At 43.6% G+C, this 27,675-nt stretch overlaps 1 protein-coding gene and 1 long non-coding RNA gene across 10 annotated transcripts in view; one reads left to right on the forward strand and one right to left on the reverse strand.

Annotated features, from left to right (window-relative positions):
* LOC139552305 (uncharacterized) overlaps window positions 1–9,063 on the reverse strand; it is a 32,330-nt gene extending 23,267 nt beyond the window's left edge. Inside the window, exon 1 of the long non-coding RNA XR_011670410.1 lies at window positions 8,973–9,063. This is a non-coding gene — a long non-coding RNA (uncharacterized lncRNA). The remainder of the gene's footprint in view (window positions 1–8,972) is intronic.
* Window positions 1–25,416, forward strand: part of rgs3a (regulator of G protein signaling 3a) — a 228,559-nt gene extending 203,143 nt beyond the window's left edge. For 6 of the 9 annotated variants that reach the window (XM_071363911.1, XM_071363913.1, XM_071363912.1 and 3 more), the window contains 5 exons: window positions 3,875–3,945; window positions 19,801–19,905; window positions 21,404–21,465; window positions 22,669–22,835; window positions 23,382–25,416. In XM_071363911.1, the coding sequence (XP_071220012.1) occupies window positions 3,875–3,945; window positions 19,801–19,905; window positions 21,404–21,465; window positions 22,669–22,835; window positions 23,382–23,582 (606 nt within the window). In that variant the 3' untranslated portion in view covers window positions 23,583–25,416. Of the gene's footprint in view, window positions 1–3,874; window positions 3,946–13,606; window positions 13,785–13,966; window positions 14,106–19,206; window positions 19,591–19,800; window positions 19,906–21,403; window positions 21,466–22,668; window positions 22,836–23,381 lie in introns of those variants that run through there. The other 3 variants (XM_071363917.1, XM_071363919.1, XM_071363918.1) reach the window with 3 other exon arrangements.
* Window positions 25,417–27,675: the final 2,259 nt, after the last annotated feature.

Below are 27,675 nucleotides of genomic sequence, written 5' to 3' on the forward strand. Positions count from 1 at the left end.
TTGTATATATCCATAAAAATGATGCCAGCTGATTCATGATTTCAACTTGCTGAGAAAAGCTGTCTGCCTGTCTGTTTCGTCTCGACTCCCAAAAAGGTTAATTACTATGGGACAGCTGGAGATCGAATTTCAATATTGAAACCATGTTGCAACTGTCGGAGAGACAGACAGCAAGGTTTATACAAACCTCCGCTGTTGAAAACCAAATGCCACTCTAAAAGAAATGTGAGATAATGTCTAGATGCATTTTATAGTGGAGATCAAGTTTTTAAATTGCCTGGCTGGGCTAATGAGACAGTTGGTTGTGCAGTGAGATGGAACAGAGTAAATAGGCATTTCAATGTCCTAGCTTTAGCCGGTGGTAACTTGTGGAATAGAGACCGGCTGGAATGGGGTTTTAACCAATCAGAATACGAGGATTAGACCCACCCATTGTATAACATGCACTATCTCATCACTTATTCAAATTGTTATACCTGTATTTGAATCTTAACACCTATATTTTCAAGGTTACTTTATAGATAACCTCAGAATGTCTTCTTATAGCATTATTATGTAGTAGGTATTAAGGTTATACCTAGGTACGTACAAAACAGGTTGTACAGTATCTTAGGTTTCAACATGCTATTGTATTCACTCTGTCTAGGTATTCAGTCAGTAAGTAGTTCTAGGTTATGTTGCCATGTTCCTCCTATAAGAAACGACACGCCTTCACGGCGGAAATGACCACCCTGAACTTGGTCTACATCACGTAACCAGATGCAATCCTACATTACGTGAAAAATGAGTCTTTATCAACAGAGTACAGAAAGTTTGGAAAATCTGAAATCTCCGTCCTTATTGTCGGCAATGGTCATGTTACAAAAACCTACCGGTGTGTTTGTAGTAGGGAACCCATAAACATTCCCTTTAAGACACAGATTAGAAGGGAGTCAATGTGTTCCTGTTGGTCGTAATGGATCTTAATGGCAGTTGGAGGGTTGTTTCAAAACGTCACGTGAGCCTGGCATTGAGTGCTTTATGGGTTGAAGGGGCTTGCAACATGAGGACCATGCCTTTCATTGACTTCCTCCCCATGGCTGGAACCTCATTGTGTGTCTTAATTTGGGGCTCCCTACTAAAGGCTATAGCAGATGGTGTGTGTGTGTGTGTGTGTGTGTGTGTGTGTGTGTGTGTGTGTGTGTGTGTGTGTGTGTGTGTGTGTGTGTGTGTGTGTGTGTGTGTGTGTGTGTGTGTGTGTGTGTGTGTGTGTGTGTGTGTGTGTGTGTGTGTGAGAGAGACAGACAGACAGACAGACAGACAGACAGACAGACAGACAGACAGACAGACAGACAGACAGACAGACAGACAGACAGACAGACAGACAGACAGACAGACAGACAGACAGACAGACAGACAGACAGACAGACAGACAGACAGACAGACAGACAGACAGACAGACAGACAGACAGACAGACAGACAGACAGGCAAAAACAGACCGTGTTCTCCTGTTTCCATGGTCTATAAAATAGAGTTGTGACCTCTGGATTAACTAGTCCTACAGTAAACCCTGGGAGTAAAGAGCAGGAGGCCTGGGTCGGCGTGACTCCCCCCCTTGTCCTCTCTGGTTTCTGGGGGAAAGCCTGGCAAATGGCTCCCTGGGGTCTGGGGCACCCTGGTTCTCATGTTTCCCCGCTAAGATTAGACACTTCATTTTGATGTTGCTGCTGACCCTACTGACCTAATGGGGGATCTGGTAGTTGCACTGTTCTCAGGTTTCCCTATAGTAGATGAGTAGTGTGTGTGTGTGAGTGTGTGTGTCAGTCCTGAGCTTCTGGGGCTTGGAGGAGACAGGCGGCTGCTAATGACCTACACACACATACTGTAGCTACAGTAATACTGACGCTAAGACTGTTGTACATTATACAGTTGTTCCTCATTTGTACGTAGTCATGCATTAGCTCAGAAAATATTTTGTCCTTGTGTCGTTTTCCATTTTAGCACTGAGCGTTGATCTTTAGATGCCAGTTTACAGAAGCTGTTTGCTTACTGTTTCGGTGTATTGTTTTGGTCTGCATCCTAGTAGCTCTACGTTAAGTCACACCTTCAGCAGTGCAATGGGAACATCAACTCTGTGGTGGAAACAGTGGGCCAGATAACTGATTATATGTGCTTTACACTGGGACTTGTTGAATAGGTGTCCACTTCCAGTAATATGGGTAGGAGGTGTTACAGTTTCAGTTTGACTTTGATTATGTTTTAAGATGGCACTGACCTCAACTATGTACACATGTTTAATGTCTGTGAACTCCTTTCCAACTGTTGATACAATAACACAATGAAGTGCTTTTTTAGGCAGTGTACATGTTATGTTATTCTCATATGTCACTTTGAGACACAGGCAGGGATATAAACTATACTGTGTACCTAATGTATCGGGAAATGGTTGCCCAGGAGACCATTGCCGAGAAAAACACTTAATGTCTCAGTGCAATAACAGCCACACACACACACAAACTGTGTATGGTGATCTGTGCCCAGACTTCTGCTCAGATTCAAAGTGTGTTCTCACAACACAATGGCCATATTTCTACAGTAAGGGACACACACTCACGTGCATGTCCCTAACATGCTGAAGTCTCGCACTCCTCCCCCTCTTTTCTTTCTCAGCCAATCAGAGATACAGGGTCTTTGGAAGTGTAATGTGACACTGAGGCCTATAGGCTTAATAGTGGCCAGGGCTGTGACACACACACACACACACACACACACACACACACACACACACACACACACACACACACACACACACACACACACACACACACACACACACACACACACACACACACACACACACACACACACACACACACACACACACACACACACACACACACACACACACACACACACACACACACACACACACACACACACACACACACACACACACACACACACACACACACACACACACACACACACACACACACACACACACACACACACACACACACACACACACACACACACACACACACACACACACACACACACACACACACACACACACACACACACACACACACACACACACACACACACACACACACACACACACACACACACACACACACACACACACACACACACACACACACACACACACACACACACACACACACACACACACACACACACACACACACACACACACACACACACACACACACACACACACACACACACACACACACACACACACACACACACACACACACACACACACACACACACACACACACACACACACACACACACACACACACACACACACACACACACACACACACACACACACACACACACACACACACACACACACACACACACACACACACACACACACACACACACACACACACACACACACACACACACACACACACACACACACACACACACACACACACACACACACACACACACACACACACACACACACACACACACACACACACACACACACACACACACACACACACACACACACACACACACACACACACACACACACACACACACACACACACACACACACACACACACACACACACACACACACACACACACACACACAGAGAGAGAGAGGAGGAGGAGGGAGTATGTACTGGGATGCTGTTGAGGATTAACCAGAGCGGCGGCAGGCTGTGTGTGTTACGGACAGGACTACACTCTACCTATAACACACTGCATACTTTATCCTAGGGACCCACAGCAGGGACTAGTGAATCTAGGGACTAGAGGCCGTGTGAGGATCTAGGGATCCATCTGTGTTGTGACTGAGGAGACTGGATGATGCAGTGTGTGCTCTCCCTTCTCTCACTTCAGCTCAGTGCCGGATCCCCATGCAGCTGTGAAGTTGGCCCCGAAGGGTCCAAGAAGAAGAAATCCAAGAACCTGTAAGTAACCAAACAACCTTTGATTGACTGTTTCCTGTCTTTGGTTTTCTGTCTTATTTTCTCTATAGTTGAAAATGAGAAATGTCTTTGTGTGGTCAATGGGAAATCTCATGTCATGTGTTCTAGCAATGCAGATATTTGATCAAACTAGCATTAATAATGCTGCTTTATGGAGTTTCCCTATTTGACGTGAGCAGGATACCTGAACATGGTTGAATAAGAGAATGTCCCAAAAATTGGGGTTTCTTTTGTTCCCCATTCTTGACCGTGAATTAAACTCTGAATACAATTTTGAAATTGTTGTAGATCTATTAACCTTTATAAGCCAAAGACAAAGATCTTAATTCATTATTGGGGTAGTGTGGTGTAACCCAATTTTTTTTTCCTTATACATGGATTTCCCTGCTGTATACAGTACAGTGTCACCTCACATTAATGCCATTATCCTTAATGCTATTGCCTCATGGCTATCAGACACAGCTCAAGCCACAAGCCCAGGCGTGCCATCCGCTCTCCCATACACTGTTAAAACAGGTGTCAGATCCACTGTTGAATGCTAATGTTTTGAATAAGCCTATGAGGGTATGTATGTTAAGAGGTGTGTGCTCATTGAGACAGTGAATGGCTATTGAGTCTGGTTCAGCAGATTGGCGGATTGGGAGTCTTAACCGAAATAAATCCCTGGCCTGAAGGGATTGTGAATGCATTGCACCATGGAGTGGAGAGGGAGAATTAACTTCATCAATGGCAGATGATCTCCATTCACTTCCTTAGGTGTTAGATGGTATGTGCGTGTGTGTGTCAAATGTGTATATTGTGAAATTAGCGTGTGTGTGTGTGTGTGTGTGTGTGTGTGTGTGTGTGTGTGTGTGTGTGTGTGTGTGTGTTGTAGACCTGGATTCATATACTATTTCAAATATCTCAATTACTTTCACATACATTTGAAGTAAGCATTCAGATATATTTGATTGTATTTTGAAATACATTTGGGAAGTATTTGAAAATAGTCAAATACACATAGTCAAATACACTCCAATGCATTTAACACATATATTTGAAAATAGTATTTGAAATAATGTAGAACTTCAATTAAATCTCAAATAGCTGCCTGTCCCTTTAAATTCAGCAAATAAATGTCTGTTTCAAATAAACACGGGGTCTAAATGAATTGTTTGCAAGGTTACCATGAATTGTTTCATGTTTAATGTTTAATTTGTTCCGTTAAATAATTCAGTAATATTTTTTTTTTATAGCAATCATCTGTTTTTATCGCCAGTAAGAAACTGCTAGCCATTGGCTGCTAACAGCTGAGAACATATAACATGTACACAAACATGCATACTGATGCCACACACACTCACAAACACATACACTTTCACACTCACCACATGCGCTGCTGCTAGTCACTTTACCCCTACCTATATGTACAGTACATAAACTCAGCAAAAAAAGAAACGTCCCTTTTACAGGACCCTGTCTTTCAAAGATAATTCATAAAAATCCAAATAACTTCACAGATCTTCATTGTAAAGTGTTTAAACACTGTTTCCCATGCTTGTTCAATGAACCATAAACAATTAATGAACATGCACCTGTGGAACGGTCATTAAGACATTACCAGCTTACAGACGGTAGGCAATTAAGGTCACCGTTATGAAAACTTAGGACACTAAAGAGGCCTTTCTACTGACTCTGAAAAACACCAAAAGAAAGATGCCCAGGGTCCCTGGTCATCTGCGTGAATGTGCCTTAGGCATGCTGCAAGGAGGCATGAGGACTGCAGATGTGGCCAGGGCAATACATTTCCATGTCCGTACTGTGAGACGCCTAAGACAGCGCTACAGGGAGACAGGACGGACAGCTGATCGTCCTCGCAGTGGCAGACCACATGTAACAACACCTGCACAGGATCGGCACATCCGAACATCACACCTGCGGGACAGGTACAGGATAGCAACAACAGCTGCCCGAGTTACACCAGAAACGCACAATCCCTCCATCAGTGCTCAGACTGTCCGCAATAGGCTGAGAGAGCCTGGACTGAGGGCTTGTAGGCCTGTTGTAAGACAGGTCCTCACAAGACATCACAGACAACAACATCGCCGGACCAGACAGGACTGGCAAAAAGTCATGGTTTTGGGCGGCCCCACATTTCTTTGTGGGGCCGCACAGCCCTCCATGTGCTCGCCAGAGGTAGCCTGACTGCCATTAGGTACCAAGATGAGATCCTCAGACCCCTTGTGAGACCATATGCTGACACATGCACATTTGTGGCCTGCTGGAGGTCATTTTGCAGGGCTCTGGCAGTGCTCCTCCTTGCACAAAGGCGGAGGTAGCGGTCCTGCTGCTGGGTTGTTGCCCTTCTACGGCCTCCTCCACGTCTCCTGATGTACTGGCCTGTCTCCTGGTAGCGCCTCCATGCTCTGGACACTACGCTGACAGACACAGCAAACCTTCTTGCCACAGCTCGCATTGATGTGCGATCCTGGATGAGCTGCACTACCTGAGCCACTTGTGTGGGTTGTAGACTCCGTCTCATGCTACCACTAGAGTGAAAGCACCACCAGCATTCAAAAGTGACCAAAACATCAGCCAGGAAGCATAGGAACTGAGAAGTGGTCTGTGGTCACCACCTGCAGAACCACTCCTTTATTGGGGGTGTCTTGCTAATTGCCTATAATTTCCACCTTTTGTCTATTCCATTTGCACAACAGCATGTGAAATGTATTGTCAATCAGTGTTGCTTCCTAAGTGGACAGTTTGATTTCACAGAAGTGTGATTGACTTGGAGTTACATTGTGTTGTTTAAGTGTTCCCTTTATTTTTTTGAGCAGTGTATATAACTTTACATGCTAATGTTATTAGCCACTACTTGACAAAGAGTTTACATTCAGATAAAGGTGACACCCCTAGGCCATGAGATGGTTTACCTGTCATGAACCACTCCCCCCTCACAATGGTATCTCCCACCACTGTTTGATTGCCCCAGGATAGTATGTTTATACAGCTGAGGGTCTGAAAATGTCAAATGTGCAGGTGTTGAGAGGCATGTACCACACCTCCTATGAGCGAGTGAGTAAGCGAGACTGTGACACTAAGGTGTCTGTTCACAAGTCGTTAAACTCTTCCTCCAGTCTCCTTTTAACCTCATTTAATCTAATTTACTCAACAAAAGGCACATCTCAATAGGGGAGCTAGGTCCTTTCCTATTTTGTTCTCGATTGCTCCTCTATTGTTCCTCAAGAAATTACATCACATTTGATCATCAGACCAACCTTGAATGCCCTTCTCCTTTACGTTTTCAGTTGTGTCTAAAAAACATTATTTTTTTTTTTACCCTTTAGTGTGTGTACTTTACTATATTTATACTTATACTTTTTTCACTTTTCAACAGAAACATAAAAAAAATCACTGGACTATGTCTTTAATGTGACTCAGTCAGTCACACTTGTTCTGACTTGAGTCTGTACATGTTGAGTCTGTTGCTATCTGCTCTAAAAGGGGTTTCCGATAAGCAGTTTTCTGTCTAGCCTCAAATGAGCCAAACGTGACTGACCCAGTTCCAATATGTGTTTGCAATACCTACACCTACTTAACACTCACTCAACAACCAATTTTCATACTCTGATGAGGACACATAACCAGAAGTCCTATGACTAGCATAGACACTCACGCACACACACACACACACACACACACACACACACACACACACACACACACACACACACACACACACACACACACACACACACACACACACACACACACACTGAAACACACCAGAGCTCTAACATCAAATATCTTGTAGCTAACTGCTCATCCATCTCCCCAGTGATACAATACCTCTGAATGCTATCTTAGGAATCTGACCCTCTCTCCGGGCTGAAATCCCAGCCTATTCACTGTGAGACGGAGCTCCGGGGAAATGAAATGTGACACACCAGATGAATAATCATGTATGCAACCACTTACACCATCAAGCATATGTGGGTTACAGTGCAGCCAGTTAGAGGAATGTAGTTGTAAGTTGTTGCTTTTGAGTAATTTCACAAAAGCATGAGTATGGAGGATATTTCCGAAACTGGGAATTTACGTGTAGACGGGTTGGATTATAATGGAATTGTTTGGTTAGGGAAGTGTTTTCTTGAGGGTATTTGCATTTATATATCTGCCATGTATCCAGTTAGTGGTGTCAGAGGAAGGCCCTAAAAATAGTCAAATACCCCAGCCTCCCCAGTCATAGACTGTTCTCTCTACTACAGCATGGCAGGCGGTACCGGAGCGCCAAGTCTAGGATCAAAAGGCTTCTCAACAGTTTTTACTTGCAAGCCATAAGACTCCTGAACAAGTAATCAAATGGCTACCCGGACTATTTGCATTGGGTACCCCCCAACCCCTATTTTACGCTGCTGATACTCTCTGTTTATCATATATGCATAATCACTTTAACTATACATTCATGTACATACTACCTCAATTAGCCTGACTAACCGGTGCCAGTATATAGCCTCGCTACTGTCTTTTTACAGTTTTTTAAATTTCCTTATCTATTGTTCACCTAATACCTATTTTTTACTTAAAAATTGCACTGTTGGTTAGGGCCTGTAAGTAAGCATTTCACTGTAAGGTCTACACCTGTTGTATTCAGCGCACGTGACAAATAAACTTTGATTTGATTTAGTGCAGTGGTTCACAAACTTAGTCCTCGGGACCCCAAGAGGTGCACGTTTTGGTTTTTTCCCTAGCACTACACAGCTGATTCAAATGATCAACGCTTGACGATTAGTTGAATCAGCTGTGTAGTAATCAGCTGTGTAGTGCTAGCGCAAAAAAAAAAAAAAAAACTGAAACCCTGAGTTAGTGTGTGTGCTACATATGCTACTTTGACTAAGCACTTGCTCTAGATGATGTTGCAATGTACTTGATTCAAACCTGTGACAATCTGTTAAGTTACTCAAGTATGTAGCTGTAAACCGAACCTGTCTCTTGTCCTACTTCCCCAAATGACCTCTTCCTCTTCTTACCTCCTTCTTCTTTGTACCTCTTCACTCTCTCCATTGTTTTCCTTTACCGGGAGACTGAGTTCTGTCTGAAACTTGAATCCTTGTCTTTGGAAATCACGCTCCTCCTTTCTCCCTGTCTCTTTCTTTCATTCCTCCCCCTCTTCCTTGGTGAATACCTCTCACCCATCCCTCTGGGCCTCTGTGCGTGTCTTGAACCTTCCCAGACTTTATCTGCTAGTGATCTTACATTACCTCCTACTAGTCCAATGTCTGTACAGTATGCACCCTTCAGTCTTCTCCGAGGCCCCCCATACATATGTAGGAGGCCAGGATATGAAGATGTAGACACATTCCTCTGGCCTAAAGCCCTAAGTTTAACACACATCTCCACTTACGTTCGTAGGGAGGAAAGCAACACATGAGAAAATAATGCAATATGGGCTTAATGCGAATGCAACTTGTTGTTTTGCAAAAATGGTGCATTGATGTTTGAGTTGTGCGTTCGTATCGCACGTTCAGAAATCAGCCTGACCTGAATAGGATTAAACCTATTTAACCTAGCTCCTTGTGGAAAGGAAAACAATGACAATGTTGCGACAATGTTTACTGGTATTTAATAATCTGCTATCCAATACTATAATGGGTATTAAGGTTGAACTGCTAATTGCCTAAGTATTAATGAATGATCCTGGATCAGGGCTAACTGGTGGCTGTGGCATAGCCTTACAAAACTGCTGTTTGGTTTGAGGTGGTTGTGTAGCTGGTGCCGGTTGATCTAGAATGCTGGTCAGTAGTACACTTTAAACCCCAATATGCTGTCATTACTCACATTTTTGGAGTAAACCCATTGCAATTAATATTTATGAGGACAGTTACTTAAAGTGATTTTCTAGTCATTACTCAAACCAAACTATGCCCATCCCACCACACCCACCCACAAACCCCGTTAGATCAGGACAGGACAGCACCCTAGTGTGGGACCCTGTTAAGCCCCAATGAAAGAGAGCAGTGTTCTACTGGTCATTGAGTCAATCTACTTCATACCCCCACTGTGAAGCCTGATTCCATTGAGCCTGATGCGCTAACTGGCTTCACAATGATAATGTTGACCGTCTGAGCTAACCGGTCATAGAGAGCTAGATATTTTGGCTCGCCATGAACAAGGTAGAGGCTTACAGATGTAGGATCATAATTTCAGCCAGTTTGCTACAACAGGAAAATAATCCTGCAGCAACAGGAATTGTGGTATTATTATTTGGATTATAATTAATTAACTTTTTTTGTTGGGATTGATCCATTTCTTGTTAGGGCAAATCAAGTCTGACATTTTAAAGTGGAAATTACACATTTTAGAAGCCTTTTTAAACCTTGAATAAATACACTACAAGTTTGCATTTCTGTGCAGGAAAATTCTTAGCAACAAAAGAGTGACACCTGGTTTTCAGGTAGCCTATAGCTAGAGTCTATTGCAGCCGAACTGTTGTTGAAACGTTGTCAATGTTGGTGCAGCATTTCGGAGCCTCTGGCAGGTGCCTGCAGTGCAGATTTGATTGAATTCCAGGTGGAGTTCGTAAGAGGAAACAGAAGTTTTATCCCTTTATCCAGACAAGCTACTAGACCGGCCTCCCTCCCTCTCCTCCTATCCCTACCCATGCTTGTCTGGATGTAGCACAGCTGCTTCCCTGGGCAGTCCATATCCGCTCTGATCCCCTTCCATTGTTCATTGTCACCTGTGCTATAGGGGCCAGATGTTAGAGCTTCCCCTAGGCAACGATCCTGACACACCTACCGTATCTCCCCCAGCACTGACAGACATCCGGGCAGTCAACTCACACACACACACAGACACATACCAACAAGCACGTACTGTAGGCAGGCACACATGCACGCACACACACACCCACCCCAGACGAAAGGATAACATTACCCCAGACTTGCTAGAATAATATCCACCTGTTGTTTTGCTACATGACAGGAAAGATAAAATGTGGTGAATGTATTTGGGATTTTCTACTAGTTGTGATAGTGATTATAGTTGTCATATAGCTGAAGTAGTAGTAATAGCTCTACAAGGTTAGGTCAATAGAAGTTATTCCATCAGTTGTAATTGTCTAGTTTTAGGGTGTACTACTTGTTGTTGCAGAGGTAATAACAGGTGTAGATGTAACAGTAGTAGCTATTAACAGTAATTTATAATCAAATGGCCACCCGGACTATTTACATAGATTGCTGCTCCTCGCTGTTTACTATCTATGCATGGTCACTTTACTCCTACCTACATGTACAAATTACCTCGACAAACCTGTACCCCCACGCATTGACACGGTACAGGTACCCCCTGTATATAGCCTCGTTATTGTTATTTTATTGTGTTACTTTTTATTTTATTTTTTAATACTTTATTTAGTCAATCTTTTCTTAACTCTATTTCTTGAACTGAATTGTTGGTTAAGGGCTTGTAAGTAAGCATTTCACGGTAAGGTCACGATTTGATACACACTCCCCTATGTATTTATTTGGACAGTGAAACTAAACCTTTAAATATGGCTCTACTCCAGCATTTTGGATTTGAGATCAAATATTTCATATGAAGCAACAGTACAGAATGTAACCTTTTATTGTAGGATATTTTCATACATGTCTGTTTTACCGTTTAGAAATGAAAGTACTTTATGTATCTAATCCCCCCATTTAAAGGTGTCATAAGTATTTGGACAAATTCACTGATAGTGTATTAAATTGAGTAAAAAGTGTAGTATTCACTCCCATATTCCTAGCAGTCAAAGATTACATCAAGCCTGTGCCACTACAAACTTGTTGGATGCATTTGCAGTTTATTTTGGTTGTGTTTAGGATTATGTTGTGCCCAATAGAAAGTAATGTTAAATAATGTATTGTGTCATTTTGGAGTCACTTTTATTGCTAGATTTACAGCAGAAATATCATACCCCCATGATCTTTGTGGATCTGTACCTTTCTCACTCATCATTGTTCACAATTCATTCAAGATTATCTACAATCATGGTAGCATCCACATTAATGTAGAAATGTTCAGAATCATATCCTCTTCTTATTTACAACAAAAGTGACTCCACGTGCATAGCACTTTGAATTTATTTCACTGTTGGATTTTTTGCCCTACCAGACTCAGAAGAAGAGGAGAATATGTGGTTTTCAAAAATGGCTTTATGGAATAGCTAGTAACTTGTAAACATTTACCCATTCCTATGTTAGTGCTATTTTAATAGCAATGTCAAATAATATATAACATTGGTGTTCAAGCCAATTCTATTATATGACTGTAGCCTTCCGTTTTTTAATTCCGAATAATGTATTGTGATGGTAATGACGTTTGTTTATGATGTTCATTATTAGTCTTTGGCTTAGGTCGCTAGCGAGCTACAGTATCTTCAACCTAGCTTACACTCTTAAAACTACTTGGTTGTTTGGATGACCCAACTGCTGGGTTGCAGGCATTGGGTCACTTAGTTGCGTTGTTTTCTTTGAAAAGAGCCAGGGTGGGGGGCATGGCTTAGTAGGTGTGTGGCATACAGATAGTAATTTTAGGCCACCTGTGCGAGTAAATGTAATTCCTGTTAATCTGTTCTGTTGTATTGTTGTCACATGTTAAGGCTGAACACTGACAGTTTTGTAGCTTCGATGAGGCTTACAGAGGTGTATGACTTCCTCAAAGACTTCCTAGCCTTTGCAAATGCCAATATTGGAATAGCTACCAGTTTACTACTATATGTAATCAGGAATGTTAAAATGATATGTAATATGCATAAATATTCAAGGAAAATGTGTATTTGTAGTGTACAAACCTCATATCATGAACAGGAATGACATTTACTCTCACAAGTGGCCAAAAATAATTATCTGACAGCCACATCTCCAATAAGCCCCACCCCCAATCTTCTGATAGGCTGCCAATGCTACAATATGTTATTAAAAAGGCTCAGATTTCAACTCCTCCATCACAAAAAATTTACTGTTTGAACCTTTACACTGGCAGCACAGTATCAGCGTATAAGGGTCAATCTGTGGTTCTTTGTGAAAAGATAGGCATCATGGCACAGAGGTTCTTCGAATAATCTTTTCAGAGGGATTCATCGAGGAACCTATTTGACCACAGGGGCAATCTTTTGAACCCCAAAAGGTTCTTCGAGGTTCCTTTACTCCTAAGAGTGTATAAGTTAATTTTTCCAAAGATTTATGACACCTTCATATGGGGGGACTAGATATATAAAATGCATTCATTTCTAAATGGTAAAAAAGACATGTAGGAAAATACACTCAAATAAAATGTAACATTCTGTACTGCTGCCTCATAAAACGCTTGTTCTAAAATCCCAAATGCTGGAGTTTAGAGAACAATACTTTTTTTTAGCTTCACTGTCCAAATAAATATATAGAGGAGTGAAGTTGTGAAATTAAAGCATTTACTACCCCATCAAATCCAGTGCGGGCTCTAATCTCTCATGAACAGACTACATCATCTGACCAATTACGCGAGACTTTAGTTCTGGGTTAACCAAGATTACCCAGGCTCAGACAATGCAGCTCCATCCTCTCAGAATAGAGCCTTGTGATTGGGTGAGCCCTGGGCCCGCCTCCCCTGGCTCCCGTACTATATAAAGCCACAGAGGAGCCTCTCCCGGGTTAGAGGAATGTGACAACTGAATTACCCTTGCCCTGAGCACATATACACACATACACGCACACATACACTACACATACAGGACCTATACACACAGGACTACACGCAGGACCCTAAAGACTTGAGTCAATGTTCCCCGCTATGGTCGACTTCTCAGAGAAGTACCTGGAAAGGTAAGTTAGAACCCATGGGTGTTATTCTCTATGTGTGTGTGCTCTCTGCTGCTTTTAGAATAAATAGGGAGAGGGAGGGAGCGAGGGAAGGAGGGAGAGAGAGAGAAGGAAGGAAGGAAGGTGACGTTTTAGGCTCTGAGGGATACTACTCAAAAGCTGTTAGGAGGCTAGCTGACCTCTCTCCTGAATCTCATTTGCCAGTTGCTGGGTGAGAGGACTCACGTGTGCTTAAATCTATTTTGAGGACACTTGTATCTAGAGATTGGCCTTGTCTTTTAATAATCGGCCTGGATTTCCTAAGTGGTCTCTGTGGTTGGTACGGTGAGTAATGTTGAGAATGGACATTTAAATTAGTTAGATGGCTTAGTTGGGTGTTGATTTATATATACTGAACATTGTAGGACAATTCCTATTTTCAGCATTTTCCTTGGTTGGAAAAGAATGTACTACTGTATTGGAATTCAGATTCAAGCGCTCCTGAAAAGTACAGATTTATGTCTCAGTGTGTTTGCCTGCTCTGTTTTTAAACAGCCTACCCGATCCCATGGAATTACTCTGGAAACCCACATTCCTATTCAACCTGGTCTCAGAGCCTTTCATAATATTCTGTACTTAAATCCGAGACACTCCATTTAGTATGATACTGTATGTTACGTTTCATATGGTATGTATTCATTTGTGTATTACCATCACCCATTTCGTATGATATGTTGCAAATTAAAATTTGAATATTATATGTTCCGAATTTGCAAAACGTACAATATGTTGCAAATGTGCAAATCATATTATATGTTACGAATTTGCAAAACTTATGATATGTTACGAATTCTAGCTAGGTGGCTAACATTAGCTTGCTGGCTAACGTTAGCTAGGCTAGGGGTTAGGGTTAAGGTTAGGATTAGGGGAAGTGTTAGCTAAAAGGGTTAACATTAGGAGAAGGGTTTGCTAACATGCTAAGTAGTTGCAAAGTAGCTAAAAATTAGTAAGTAGTTGAAAAGTTGCTAATTAGCTAAAATGCTAAAGTTGTCCGTGGTGAGATTGGAACTCGCAACCTTTAGGTTTCTAGATGTTTGCATTATACCACCCTACTTTTATTTTCCCCTCATGTAACCATCTGTCCTATGTAACCATTCCAAATGTTACATATCCTACTAATTTCAGTGTCTCAGATTTACATTTACTATGTTACGTCTAGTCTATGAGATCAGGCTGTCCTATTTAGTCTGTGAGAAAATAATGGGAGGACCCTACTGTCTCTTGCTCAATGAGAATGATGTTGTCCTCATAGTGGGGAAAACAGGGATATGTGCAGCTACACTGTGTTATGCAGACATACACACGCATGTATGCACGCACGCACACACACACACACACACACACACACACACACACACACACACACACACACACACACACACACACACACACACACACACACACACACACACACACACACACACACACACACACACACACACACACACACACACACACACACACACACACACACACACACACACACACACACACACACACACACACACACACACAAGGGAGGTATGTGTGTATACGGTGCAGAGCCAGGCACATAACCTACTGCAAACAGCCAGAGTGGCGGACAGGGCAAAAACAACCCCAGAGTCGTTCACCTTGGGGTCTGGGACTACCCTTCTACCCTCTATCCTGACTTTAGTGGTTGGGCACTGCCTGGAGGTGTGGAGAGGGGATCCAGTACACACAGGGAAACAGAGCCACTGGGTAGAACAGAAAGGTGGGATGTAGAAGCAACAGCAGATGTGTTTTAACACGCCTGATTAACTGACATGGTTGAAATATCTAGTAGTTCAGAGCAAGACTTCATGCCCCAAACATTGAGTGATGACAGGCATGCGTTTTCTCTGATTCTATAGTGGGACTATTCAGTAAGAGCATTTTCTATCTTTTCTTGCTCCTATGCTACTATATACATTTATATCTGTGTAATACCTCAACGTATAATTCTTTAATATAGTACTATACTATGTAATTACTTTGGTGTAGAACATTTCTAGTATGTCAGTAATGTTATTTGTCTCTCTATGTGATTTAACGTTGGTGTTGACATGCTGCCCCCCTATCACCCGTGGCTGTCAGTCAGTCAGCCACACTCTAGTACATCTACTGTACAGCTGCAGTGTGTCTGTCTGCATCTCCCCAGCTACCCAGTTCTCCCTTGAGTTCTGAGTACTTAGCTAGCTAGATATCCCTGGGAGCACGGCCCAGTTTCACACTACCAGGAATAGCCTGGAGAGAGGGTATTACTGTCGGTAATGTGAGCCAGGAGAAGTGGGAATAACATGGAGAGACCTGAGATAATCAAGGTGCTAAAGACCCTCCAGCCCCCTCTACACACAGACATGCCACACACACCACCAGCCCGGCAGACAGGGAGCGTGGCAGGTGATAGAAGTATTTTCTGATAGCGGGTGCAATGAATGGGATCAGAGTGCATCCTAATTTGTTAATCTCCCAGAGAGGGATGTGGCTATCCTAATATAAGATTAGCCTGTCAGGTTTAGGGCTATGTTAAATGAAGAGAGGAACAGATTCACATTACTGCTCCTGGTGACTGGGAAATGATGGTATGAGGAGTGGGAGAGGGGTCGAGTGAGGAAAACATTAAGACAGTACAGATGTTGTTAAGGGCACAGGGCCAGGTGAACAGGAAGTTGTCATACTGCAACACACTTATTAGGCGACAAGATCTCGTCCAGGTATTTTGTCTTAATCTTTTCACTCTCTCACTCTGTCCCTTCTCACCTTCCATCGATCCCCTCCAATCTTGCCCCTTCGCAGTACCAGTTGTTCTCCCAGCAGGTTGTTTTTTCACTCGGGGTAGCCTGGGTAGCAGAGCCGTGTGGAATGTGTCCCCTGCCTGCCCTTTGTGGCTTTGTGTGTGTGTGTGTGTGTGTGTGTGGTGTCTTTACCTTGCTGAGTTTGAGCTCCTATACTGGCCTCTACTGTAACCCTCGGCCCCGCAGGCCCAGTGTATGAGCTAATAATCACAGCAGCAACGTGATGGATGGCCGTGGCCGGAGAGCTGCAATATGCGTAGTAACCTCCTTATCACTGCCTCGGCCTGAGACGCGTTTCAGCAGCCTTACATGTCCTTGGCTCTCAATAACACTTATAGACCCATGGCACAAAACATCATTAGGCAGGTAGCCTAACGGTTAGAGCATTTGGCCAGTAACCCGAAAGGTCGCTGGTTAAAATTCCCGAGCCGACAAGGTGAAAAATTTGTTGATGTGCCCTTTAGTAAGGCACTTAACCCTAATTTGCTCCAGGGGCACCGTACTACTATGGCTGAACCTGTGAAACAACACATTTCACTGCACCTATCTGGTATATGTGACAATGAAAAACCACAAAGAATAGGGTAATCAACTACTGAAACATTGAGATGGTTTGATTTGGGTTGTAGGATGGTCTGCTAAGCAAAATGGCATTTACCTGCAGTTTTCATTACCATAGCGTATTTTATTATTTACTCTTTGTTACCATCTTTTTAAACCAAGTAATTCAACCTTAGTAGACATTCATCTACGACGTTCAATTGTTGGGAATGGAGGACCATATCCCTGTAGTATCATAAACTAACCAGAAGGTGGTAGTGTTGAGTTGTATATTCAGCTACCTCTCCCAGTCCTCACTGACCATAGTGTTCACAGCCCTGTCATATATTTCCACCCAGCCTGGGCCCAGCGTAGATCACTTCACTTGTATTGAAACCAGACCTGCATAATAAATTGTTTCATTAGGTTTGCAGATATTTTCCAGGGCTCGTAAAAATGAGTCCCTCTGCTCACATGCACTGGCATAGCTTCCCTATTCGGCTTTAACCTCACATAGTTGAAACCCAAACTATGGTCGTGGACGCTAAAAATAGAGCAATCAAATAGATTCCACTTCTCTATGATGATTTTATGCCTTTCTAAAACAGCTTTTTACTTGGGGTAATGATCACTTCAGACTGGTAAGTGTGGGTTGTTGGGAGGAAAACTGTGCCAGAGGTAGAGTGTAATGTTTTGAATGTTTTTCACCATACCAACAACCCAATTTTACTTCACTAACGTTAGCCCCTCATCTGGATAGAGCATGGTTTAATACAACCCTACTGTGGAATACTACAATCAAGCCCAATGCATCACCTATAGCCCTTTATGGTGCCTTGTTAAAGATCACATTGTGTTTATAGATGCCAATGGTTGCAGCCTGTCACGCAGATAGTCCTAAAATATCCACGCTGATCAGTACAGGATGTTAGAAGCAGATTGTTAAAATTCTTATTTTTTCTTCTTTTTACAATAATTTCTTCTCTCTCTCTGTCTGGAGGATCACGGTGCTGACTGATATTTCCTCACTTTCTCTCTCCCATCCTGCTGAAGAGATAAGACAGGAGAGAAGACATTGTAGCTCTCTATCGAGTGGCCTTCACACTTCCAGAGGCTTCTTTCTCGGCTCTGAGACATACATCCCTCTAACCAGCCCCAGCTTGAGGGCATGTTGTTTTACTAGTCATTAATTACATTCTAACTCACACGTTTGGCAAGTTCCTCTCCCTGTCCTCTCCTCTTACAGACATCTTGAAAGAGGCTTCTTGTATACCTCCTAGTTCATCATCTACTCCTAGTCCCCCCCTTTTTCCTCCTTGAAAGAAATGAACTACTCAGCTCCTGGTTGCCCTTGATGATGGGTGGTGGAGTCATCTTAAATAGTGGCCCAGGTTGCTTCCTGTTTCCTGCTTTTCGCCCCATCATAATATGCCTGGAAAACACACAGAGGTGGCCTGGCAACACCATCCAAACCAGGCCCTTTACACCCACTAGTGACCACTGATGTCGTCTTTGCCTCTCCACCTTGGAGTACAGACACTGGGGCTCTTTCAGTTCCCAAGACTGGCTGTGGATAAGAACCAGGAACTAAGCAGGGGTTTGATGATCAGGTGTTGGGAGAGGGCCTTTGAAGACTGGCAGAGAGAGGGCGAGGGTCTACTGTATGTGTGCGTGTGTGCATGTGTGCTTTTGTACAGTATGCGTGTTAGTGTGTATCTGTTTGTGTCAAATTAAATCAAATTAAATGTTACTAGTGTGAGTGTGTGTGTGTGTGTGTGTGTGTTTTCAGGCTCCAAAAATGGAACGCTGGGATCTTTTGTGGGTCCTGTGGTCTCACTGGGGCTTTTGGTGACATTAGGCCAGCTGACAGTGATTAGGACAGCGGCGCTTTAGCTAATAGCTAATACACAGTGGAAATCAACCAGGAAATGGGAGTCATGTGGGGTCGCGTCCCAATGAGGAAGCATTTGAGGTCAGGGGGAGGTGCTAGCAGCCACCCAGGGATTTGGGATAGCATGGAGGACTAGGGTTGGCATGCCCTCTCCGGGAGATGGGGATGGGAAGAGGTGTTGCGTTGTGTTATTGGTAATGTGGGTATATTTTGGTTGATGGAGGAAGAGGGGGTGTAGCTATGCCCCGTGTTCCGTCCCAAGGGCCCCAGCCCTGGGTTAGCTCCCTCTCTTAGGGTCCCTCTAGGCACCTGGAGAATGGTGTTATCGTGCGGAGGAATGAGGAGTGAGTCTCTCCTCCTTCACTGCCACATTCACTCACTCCCTGCCTAAGGACCTGCCAGGGGTAGAACTAGAGGAGAGATAGATTGAAAGAAGACATTGACAACGGAGAGGGAGAGATAGTATCTGTCTTCGCACTGTAACTTACACTGGACACTACTCTACTCTACTACACTTGAATATCCTGCTGAAGTCTGAAATGTATACAGCCCTGGCACTTTTTCCCTTTTCTGGTTTTGAGCATATGGAACTGATTTGAACCGCTGGAGTTTGTTTTTAAAGTTGAACTGTTTCCCATGACTTGGAAGACTCAACCCCATTTTCTGTGTCTCTCTTTCCCCCTTGGTCTGTCCCCATCTGTCTCTCCTTCTCTATCTCCATCCATCCTTTCTTTCTTTCTCTATCTCTTAGGGCCAAAGACATGAAGAACCGGCTTGCTTTCCTGAGGAGGAGGAATGAGTCTCCCGGAAGCAACCCACCCGGCAAATTCGACAAATCGTTGAAGTCGTCAGTAAAGTGAGTGTTTTGTGTATGACTATGTGTGTTTGTATGTTTGTCAGTGTGTGTGTGTGTGTGTGTGTGTGTACGTCCACATGGCCGCTTCTTGGATCTCACCCCAGCTGGTGATGCCTTGGCTCAGACAGACAGACATACAGACGAGTGGGCAGCGTGAAGAAGCACTCGTAAAGCCACAGAGAGCAAGACAGACATTAAGGAAGGAAGGAAGGGAGGAAGGAAAAGGGATATTGGATTAATTACGTCTTGATGTGTTTAGCGATTCCTGGTTGATCCGTAAGCTAAAGCGGATGTTATAGCTTTGTCCTACAGTTTATTTATGCTCCTTTTTCTACCTATTTAAATAGACAACGTTTTAGGGAGTTATCTGTATTATCATTAATGCATGTGTTTTGGCGGTTGATTTTGAGTTGAAATGTTGATGGGTCAGTTACAGGTCAGCTCTGCTAACAGACAGATAGGTCCAGTCAGACTGCATCAATATCCATGGTTACATATATGTCTATACTGTACTTATACTGTAGCTATGTGGCTGTTTTGATTGGCAAAACTGGTTGGTTCTAGACAACAATGGTTAATGTACAAGTCTAATGTGTATTCTGCATGCTGTCATTGCGCCTTTAGAATATGCGTGCATGTATGCATTGTGTTGCATAATGCATTAAATATCTCTCAGCAACAGTAACAGAACGAGCAGGAGGTCCACCTGTCAGAATATGTAGTCATGTATTATATTATGCAATGATGTAGAGAGACAGGCATGTTTTGTCCACGGAGGGAGGTGTTTGGCAACAATGCATCAGAACTGGGAATTTCATTGTTTCGTATTTAATTGTTATATTCAATAGAACATAGTGCATGTATGTTAGGCAGACATTTATTTTGTAGGATATTTCATTCATTCACAAAGTCAGGTGCAACATTAACTGATAGAAATGGAAATAAAGTAGAAAATGGAAATATCTGGGCAAATAGGGTTATTATAATGGATTCACATGGTTGGGTCCTATTCCTCTGTTGCCATGTCAATAAGGCCGCCAGGTGTGTTGAAGGAGAGGAAGCATATCCTCTATCTGAGAGCAGAGAGAATGAGGGAGGAAAGGGGAGGGCAGAAAAGTTGGGGGGTGGACCTTCAGCCTCAAACCCTATCCCCATTGGCTGGTTTAGTCCCCGCCCCTCCTCTGCCTCCTGAGCTGCAGTGAGAGGGAGTATAAGGTGAGACATCTAGTGGAACCAGTTAGACATACTTACGCACACACACTCATTCACACACGCTCGCTCACACACAGCCCCAGAGCACCAGCGAGTGTGAAAGAGGGAAAAAAAGAAAGCGAGAAGAAGAAGAAAGGAATAGAAATTCCACAGAGTACTAGCCAAAGGACCACGCTCCTTACCAGTCCAGTGTAGTACAGTGGAGCACAGGGCTTCGGATGGGTCACACCATGAGAAACCTGGCAGAGATGGGCTTGCTAAAGAACCGCTCCGTTTTCATTTGCAGGCCCACCCCGGAGGAGGCACTCAAATGGGGGGAATCTCTGGACAAGCTGCTGGCCCACAAATGTAAGTCTGCCTTTCCTTCTTACTCTTCTCCTTCTTTATTCTTTCTGTCCATTTAATCAATCAAACCCAACGGGATAAAGGAAATGACTAATACCCATCTGGGTTTGATTGCCATATGTTCCCATGTGGATCTGGTTTAAGTTGAACTGAAGCATGGGGAACAATTGCATTGATCATGAATAAGGAACAATGTGCATGTGTTTTGGGGGGGGGGGGGGTGGTATGGGCAGGAAATATGTTCATACTTGTTGCTTATGCAATGTGAATTCAGTGTGTGTGTGAGTTGTTGCTCCCTTGCTGTGAATGGGCAGTCTGTTGAGGCACTCTGCTGCAGCTCTCCCACTAATCCTGGTGGATGAATAGAGCCATGCATTAGTGTAGGGGGAGAAGGGAGAGATTATGGATGGGCTGGGCGGCTGAGAGAAAAAGGACGTCAGAGTAGTGTTGCTATATTTGTATGATTCCATAATTCATATCCTTGGTCTGAGCGCTGTCGGGCTGGGATTCCAAATCCCCATTCAATTGTTTCTCTGTGATGACGTGGGCTCAGACAAGCCAACACCATTTATCCCTAACAGAGGACAGACAAGCGGCACAAGACTTTGATCCCAACTTGACCTCCTCTCTTTTTCTGCCTTTTCATGTTTTTTCTTACTTTCTTTATATATTTCTTCTGGTAGTGAAGTCTCTCTCTGCTCCTGTAGTGTAATCGGTATGGGGGAGTTATGTGAACAGAAAGGTGCTGGCGACAATGCAGGGTGGGACTCGGCTTCCTGCTATTCTTACTCTGCCGATGTCTTTTCCTTAAGTCATTAACGACACCATCCCAGTAGCCAAAGCAACAGGAATAGGTTGACAAGCAAACGGACCCCCCCAGAACATGAAAGCCATCTCTTTGTACAGAGACAAGATGAAAAAAGACATGCCAATGAGCGGTGTCGACGAGAGGAAAAAGTAACAGAGTGTAGTGTAGGGTCAGTGGGGTGATGCTGCATAGTTGTTGTGTATGGGAGGTGACCGAAGTGTCTTGGAGGCGGCTGGCTTTAATCCCCTTTTTAACAGTGTGACTGAATGGACTGGACTACTGTGCTATTTAGGTAGTCTCCCTCACTGAGAGAGATGACGCTGTGTTGCCATGGCTCTCCAGTCACGTCCACTAACCCACACCTCTCTGTTTTTCCCCTCCTGCCTTCTTCCCTTCAGATGGCCTGGCAGCGTTCAGAGCTTTCCTGCGCACAGAATTCAGCGAGGAGAATCTGGAATTCTGGTTGGCGTGCGAGGATTACAAGAAGATTAAGTCGCAATCCAAGATGGCGTCCAAAGCCAAGAAAGTCTTTGCTGAATACATTGCCATCCAGTCTTGTAAAGAGGTGAGCAGCAATCCCCATACACATACAGACTTCCACCCACAAGGGATGACGGAAAATACCCTTCAACTGTAATGTCCCCTTTTTATACCTAAACGAGCTCTCCACTTGCTAACCTCAACCTCACTAATGACTGAAATGTATAATCCGCTCCTAACACTTCCCTAACAGAAACTAGAAATTAACTTGTTCATGCTATAAATTGAAAAAGCAGGGATTTTGGCCAGCCCCCTCACCATTGTTCCCTCAACTAAAGATGTTAGGTGATGAATGTGTAATGCCTGTCAGAAGGTGCTCCCACAAAGGAACAAGTGAGCTGGAGAGGATGTGAGATCATGCCTGACAAACAGGCTTTCTTTGGCCGCCTGACATGCACCAAATAGACTCCCTCACTTTTCCCCTTTCCCTTTTTGTTTCAAACCTGGAGAGCCGAGTGGAAACTTCCAGTCAGAAATCAGCCCCAACAGCTTGAACCAGTTTCTGGTAGCACTGAAACTAACCTGCTATTCTGTCTCTTCCTTTCTTCCCCTCCCTGGTTCCCTCTCTCAGGTGAACTTGGACTCGTACACCCGAGAGCACACCAAGGACAACCTTCAGAATGTGACGCGCTCCTGCTTCGACCTGGCCCAGCGCAGGATATACGGCCTGATGGAGAAGGACTCGTACCCTCGTTTCCTCCGCTCAGAGCTCTACATGGACTTAGTCAACCAGAAGAAGGCCAGCACCACGTCCACCTCCTCATCGTCGTAAACACGCAGAGATCAAGATAGAAAGTGAGAGACGACGACGAAAGAGAGAAGGCAGAGACTTGAAAGCAGGGGGAGGTAGATTTTTTTCATGTTCGCCTTTTTGTTTTGTTTCTGCCTTCATCCTGTCCCATCATGAGTTGGGTGTGAGAAAATGACGGCGAGCTAGGCCGTGGCACTGAAGGGGGTGTTGTGTACACAACGACCATGACAACAGGCTGATGGAGGGCGGATGGAGAGCCCAGTCAGGACAGCTGGTCACCGTCATGTGAGGGCTTGTCCAAGGGTTTCTCGGATCACTCTCATTGATCACTGTCTGTCGTTCATAATGACATATGTTAGTTTGTCCGTATTTAAGTTATCTTCCGGATGTACTGGAGATAGGGTTGAAACCTCTGCAGACATGAAGACAGTCCAGTACTGTGTTGATGCAAATCTTTTATTTAGTAATTTTTTTGACATTCTCTATCCTCCTCCTCCTTTGGAGCCAGTTCAAATGCTGTTGGTACGATACAGAGGTTTGTTTTGTCCTAGTTTTTCCATGTCTCACAAAGCTTTCATGACCATTTTCAAATGGGCTTGCGAGAAAAAGGAGAAATTGGGTTGCTGGATCAATGTCTGAATGAAAAGACGTTTTTTGAGCTTTTTTCTGTTGTCATGTTCTCCAATTCACGGCGTACACACCTCTTTCAAGCACAGTCGGCATCTGTTCTGTTCAGCACCCTCTCACAGGGTCCCACCTCGTCGCATTCATCTAAAGAATACGGCAAAAGACACAGAGACAGAGAGAGAGAGAGACAGATGGAGAAAATCAAAAATATCAACAATGGAACGGACCAAAACTGCAAAAGCAGAAATGTGCCACTCACTCGAAAACATATTGGGGGGAAAAAAAGACTTGCTGCCTGTCTCCAAAGACTGTCGAAAAAAATCTGCAATTCATTGTAGCTCCACCTGGACTGAACAAGGCAGCATTCTCAGGACATTAAGGCACTTGACTATGAAGCTTCCAAGCTTGAATTTGTTTTTCATTTTCGTTTTTACACATAAAATGTTTTCTTTTTTTAATCGTTTTAGGTTCAAACCTGCACTCCATAGGTATACTGAGCAATACTGTTGGGAGGATGCTCTTTTCATAGACATAAAAAAGAAAAAACTGCTTCACCTGTACAAAGGTTTGCCTATTTATTTAGATACCTTGCTGGATGCTTCACCCATTGCACTCAGCTAAAAGCGCTCCCTCCCCCTAACCATGAAACAGGTCCACCGCTGTCCTGACTTTAAGTGCAATATGTTATTGTTTATTTTCCTTTTTTGGGGGGATAAGTTTCAATTTTGATTGGAAAGACAATGGCTTGAGCTCTTTATTATACACTTTATTTGTAAGAGTCATGTTGCAAAATTCAGCTATAAGGTTGATTTACAGTTTAAGTCAATAAACAAGAAAAGATACATGAATTAAGCAAGTAATTCTAACTGTGTACCCTGGCAGCAGGCAGCTAGGGGTTAAGGATGTACATATAATTCTTTAAGAAAACAAAGAAAAAACAAGAAAACAATAGGTTTCGCATCGAGCTGGAACCTGGCTGTATCTATGTAAATATGAGAGACTCAAAGCTATAAGATGACATGTATTGTTATAAAAATGAGGAAGGTCCACCCTTTCCTGGTCATACAATGCTTGTCAGGAGTTTATGAAGTTTATGAAATGTATTTGATCATTTTCACTGTTTACAATTCAAACCCAACTCCTAAGATAGCAAGCAAAAAATAAAATAGAAATACATTTGGTGTCATTGCTGAAGATAAATAAAACAACCAACTGGTGAAATAATAAATCATGTCTCTGAAATGTCATTCGCTGTGAATTGTATTACATATTTGTATGTCTACGTTATTCACCTTTGGTAAATGTTGCTAATACAAAACATTAGCTGGGGCAGAAACACATGCATATCCAAGTACCTACTACAATCTGAGCTCCCATACTACACAACAGTGTGACAAGATAGCCTGTGTCCCTGGACTCTGTATTGTGTACATACAGTACAGTGTGTATGAATAGACCCCAAAAATAAACATCAATGGAAGAGCGGGCATTCCCTTCTAGTCCTTAGTTAAGTATAGTATGTCCATGATCTGCGAAGAACATGCACAATAAAGTATATATTATCTAATCTTGTCTTAGTTGTGCAGAGAACAACAACAAACAAAATTGACTTGAATTGAATTAAAAAAAGGGCTCCTTAGCCTTGTTAATACCTGGGGCTAACATGCGTCCTTTGTCATCAAAAGCATTTCGCTGCATCATCTACAAACTGTGTACACGACCAATAAACTTTGATTTGATCGGGACAAAGGACGCATGTTAGAACCAGTGATAAACAGGTCTTTTGTCTTATTGAAGACAAAAGCCCTTATTTTTCATCATGGATCTTGTTATGGAGGCAGCTCTACAGGGTGGTCACTAGCTGGCACAACCACAGTCATAAAAGCACATTTTAAACCTAATCCTAACCTTAATCCTAACCTTAACCACATTGCTAACCCTAATGGCTTCACTTTAAATTAAGACCCAAAAGCAAATGTTTGTTTTCATAAATGTTTACAATTCCAATTTTGACTTTGCAGCTGGACCATCTAGCGCAGGGGTGCCCAGACTTTGGTTCTACTTAGGATCTACTTTTTCCACCCTCTTCCTCACGTGGTCTACCCCCCCGCTAATATTATATAACATTTCACCTTATTTTAAACCATGCGCGGACCAACTCGCAAGTGTCTTCAGTGACATTTTCAAACTCTCCCTGACTAAGTCTATAATACCAACATGTTTCAAGCAGACCACCATAGTCCCTGTGCCCAAGGAAGCGAAGGTAACCTGCCAAAATTATTACCGCCCCGTAGCACTCACGTCGGTAGCCATAAAGTGCCTTGAAAGGCTGGTCATGGCTCACATCAACAGCATCCTCCTGGATACCCTAGACCCACTACAATTCGCATACCACCCCAACAGATCCACAGATGACGCAATCTCAATCCCACTCCACACTGCCCTTTTCCACCTGGACAAAAGGAACACCTATGTGAGAATACTATTCAGTGACTACAGCTCAGCTTTCAACACCATAGTGCCCTCAAAGCTCATCACTAAGCCAAGGACCCTGGGACTAAACACCACCCTCTGCAACTGGATCCTGGACTTCCTGACGGGACGCCCCCAGGTGGTAAGGGTAGGCAACAACACGTCTGCCACGCTGATCCTCAACACTGGGGCCCCTCAGGGGTGTGTACTTAGTACCCTCCTGTACTCCCTGTTCACCCACGACTGCGTGGCCGAACATGACTCCAACACCATCATTAAGTTTGCTGAAAACACAACAGTGGTAGGCCTGATCACTGACAATGATGAGACAGCCTATAGGGAGGAGGTCAGAGAAATGGCAGCGTGGTGCCAGGACAACAACCTCTCCCTCAAAGTGAGCAAGACAAAGGAGCTGATCGTGGACTACAAGAAAAGGCGGGCCGAACAGGCCCCCACTAAAATCAACGGGATGGAGTGGAGCGGGTCGAGAGTTTCAAGTTCCTTGGTGTCCACATCACCAACGATCTATCATGGTCCAAACACACCAAGACAGTCGTGAAGAGGGCACGAAAAAACGTTTTCCCCCTCAGGAGACTGAAAATATTTGGCATGGGTCCTCAAAAAGTTCTATAGCTGCACCATCGAGAGCATCCTGACCGGTTGCATCACCGCCTGGTATGGCAACTGCTCGGCATCTGACCGTAGTGCATACGGCCCAGTTCATCAATGGGGCAAAGCTTCCAGGACCTATAGAATAGGCGGTGTCAGAGGAAAGCCCATAAAATTGTGAGAGACTCCAGTCACCCAAGTCATAGACTGTTTTCTCTGCTACCGCACGGCAAGCAGTACCGGAGCGCCAAATCTAGGACCAAAAGGCTCCTTAACGGCTTCTACCCCCAAGTCATAAGACTGTTGAACACCTAATCAAATGTCCACCAGACTATTACATTGACCCCTCTACCTTCCCCTTCATTTGTTTTGTACACTGCTGCTACTTACTGTTTATTATCTATGC

This window comes from Salvelinus alpinus, chromosome 24, assembly GCF_045679555.1.
Source record: "Salvelinus alpinus chromosome 24, SLU_Salpinus.1, whole genome shotgun sequence".
Taxonomy (NCBI): Eukaryota; Metazoa; Chordata; class Actinopteri; order Salmoniformes; family Salmonidae; genus Salvelinus; species Salvelinus alpinus.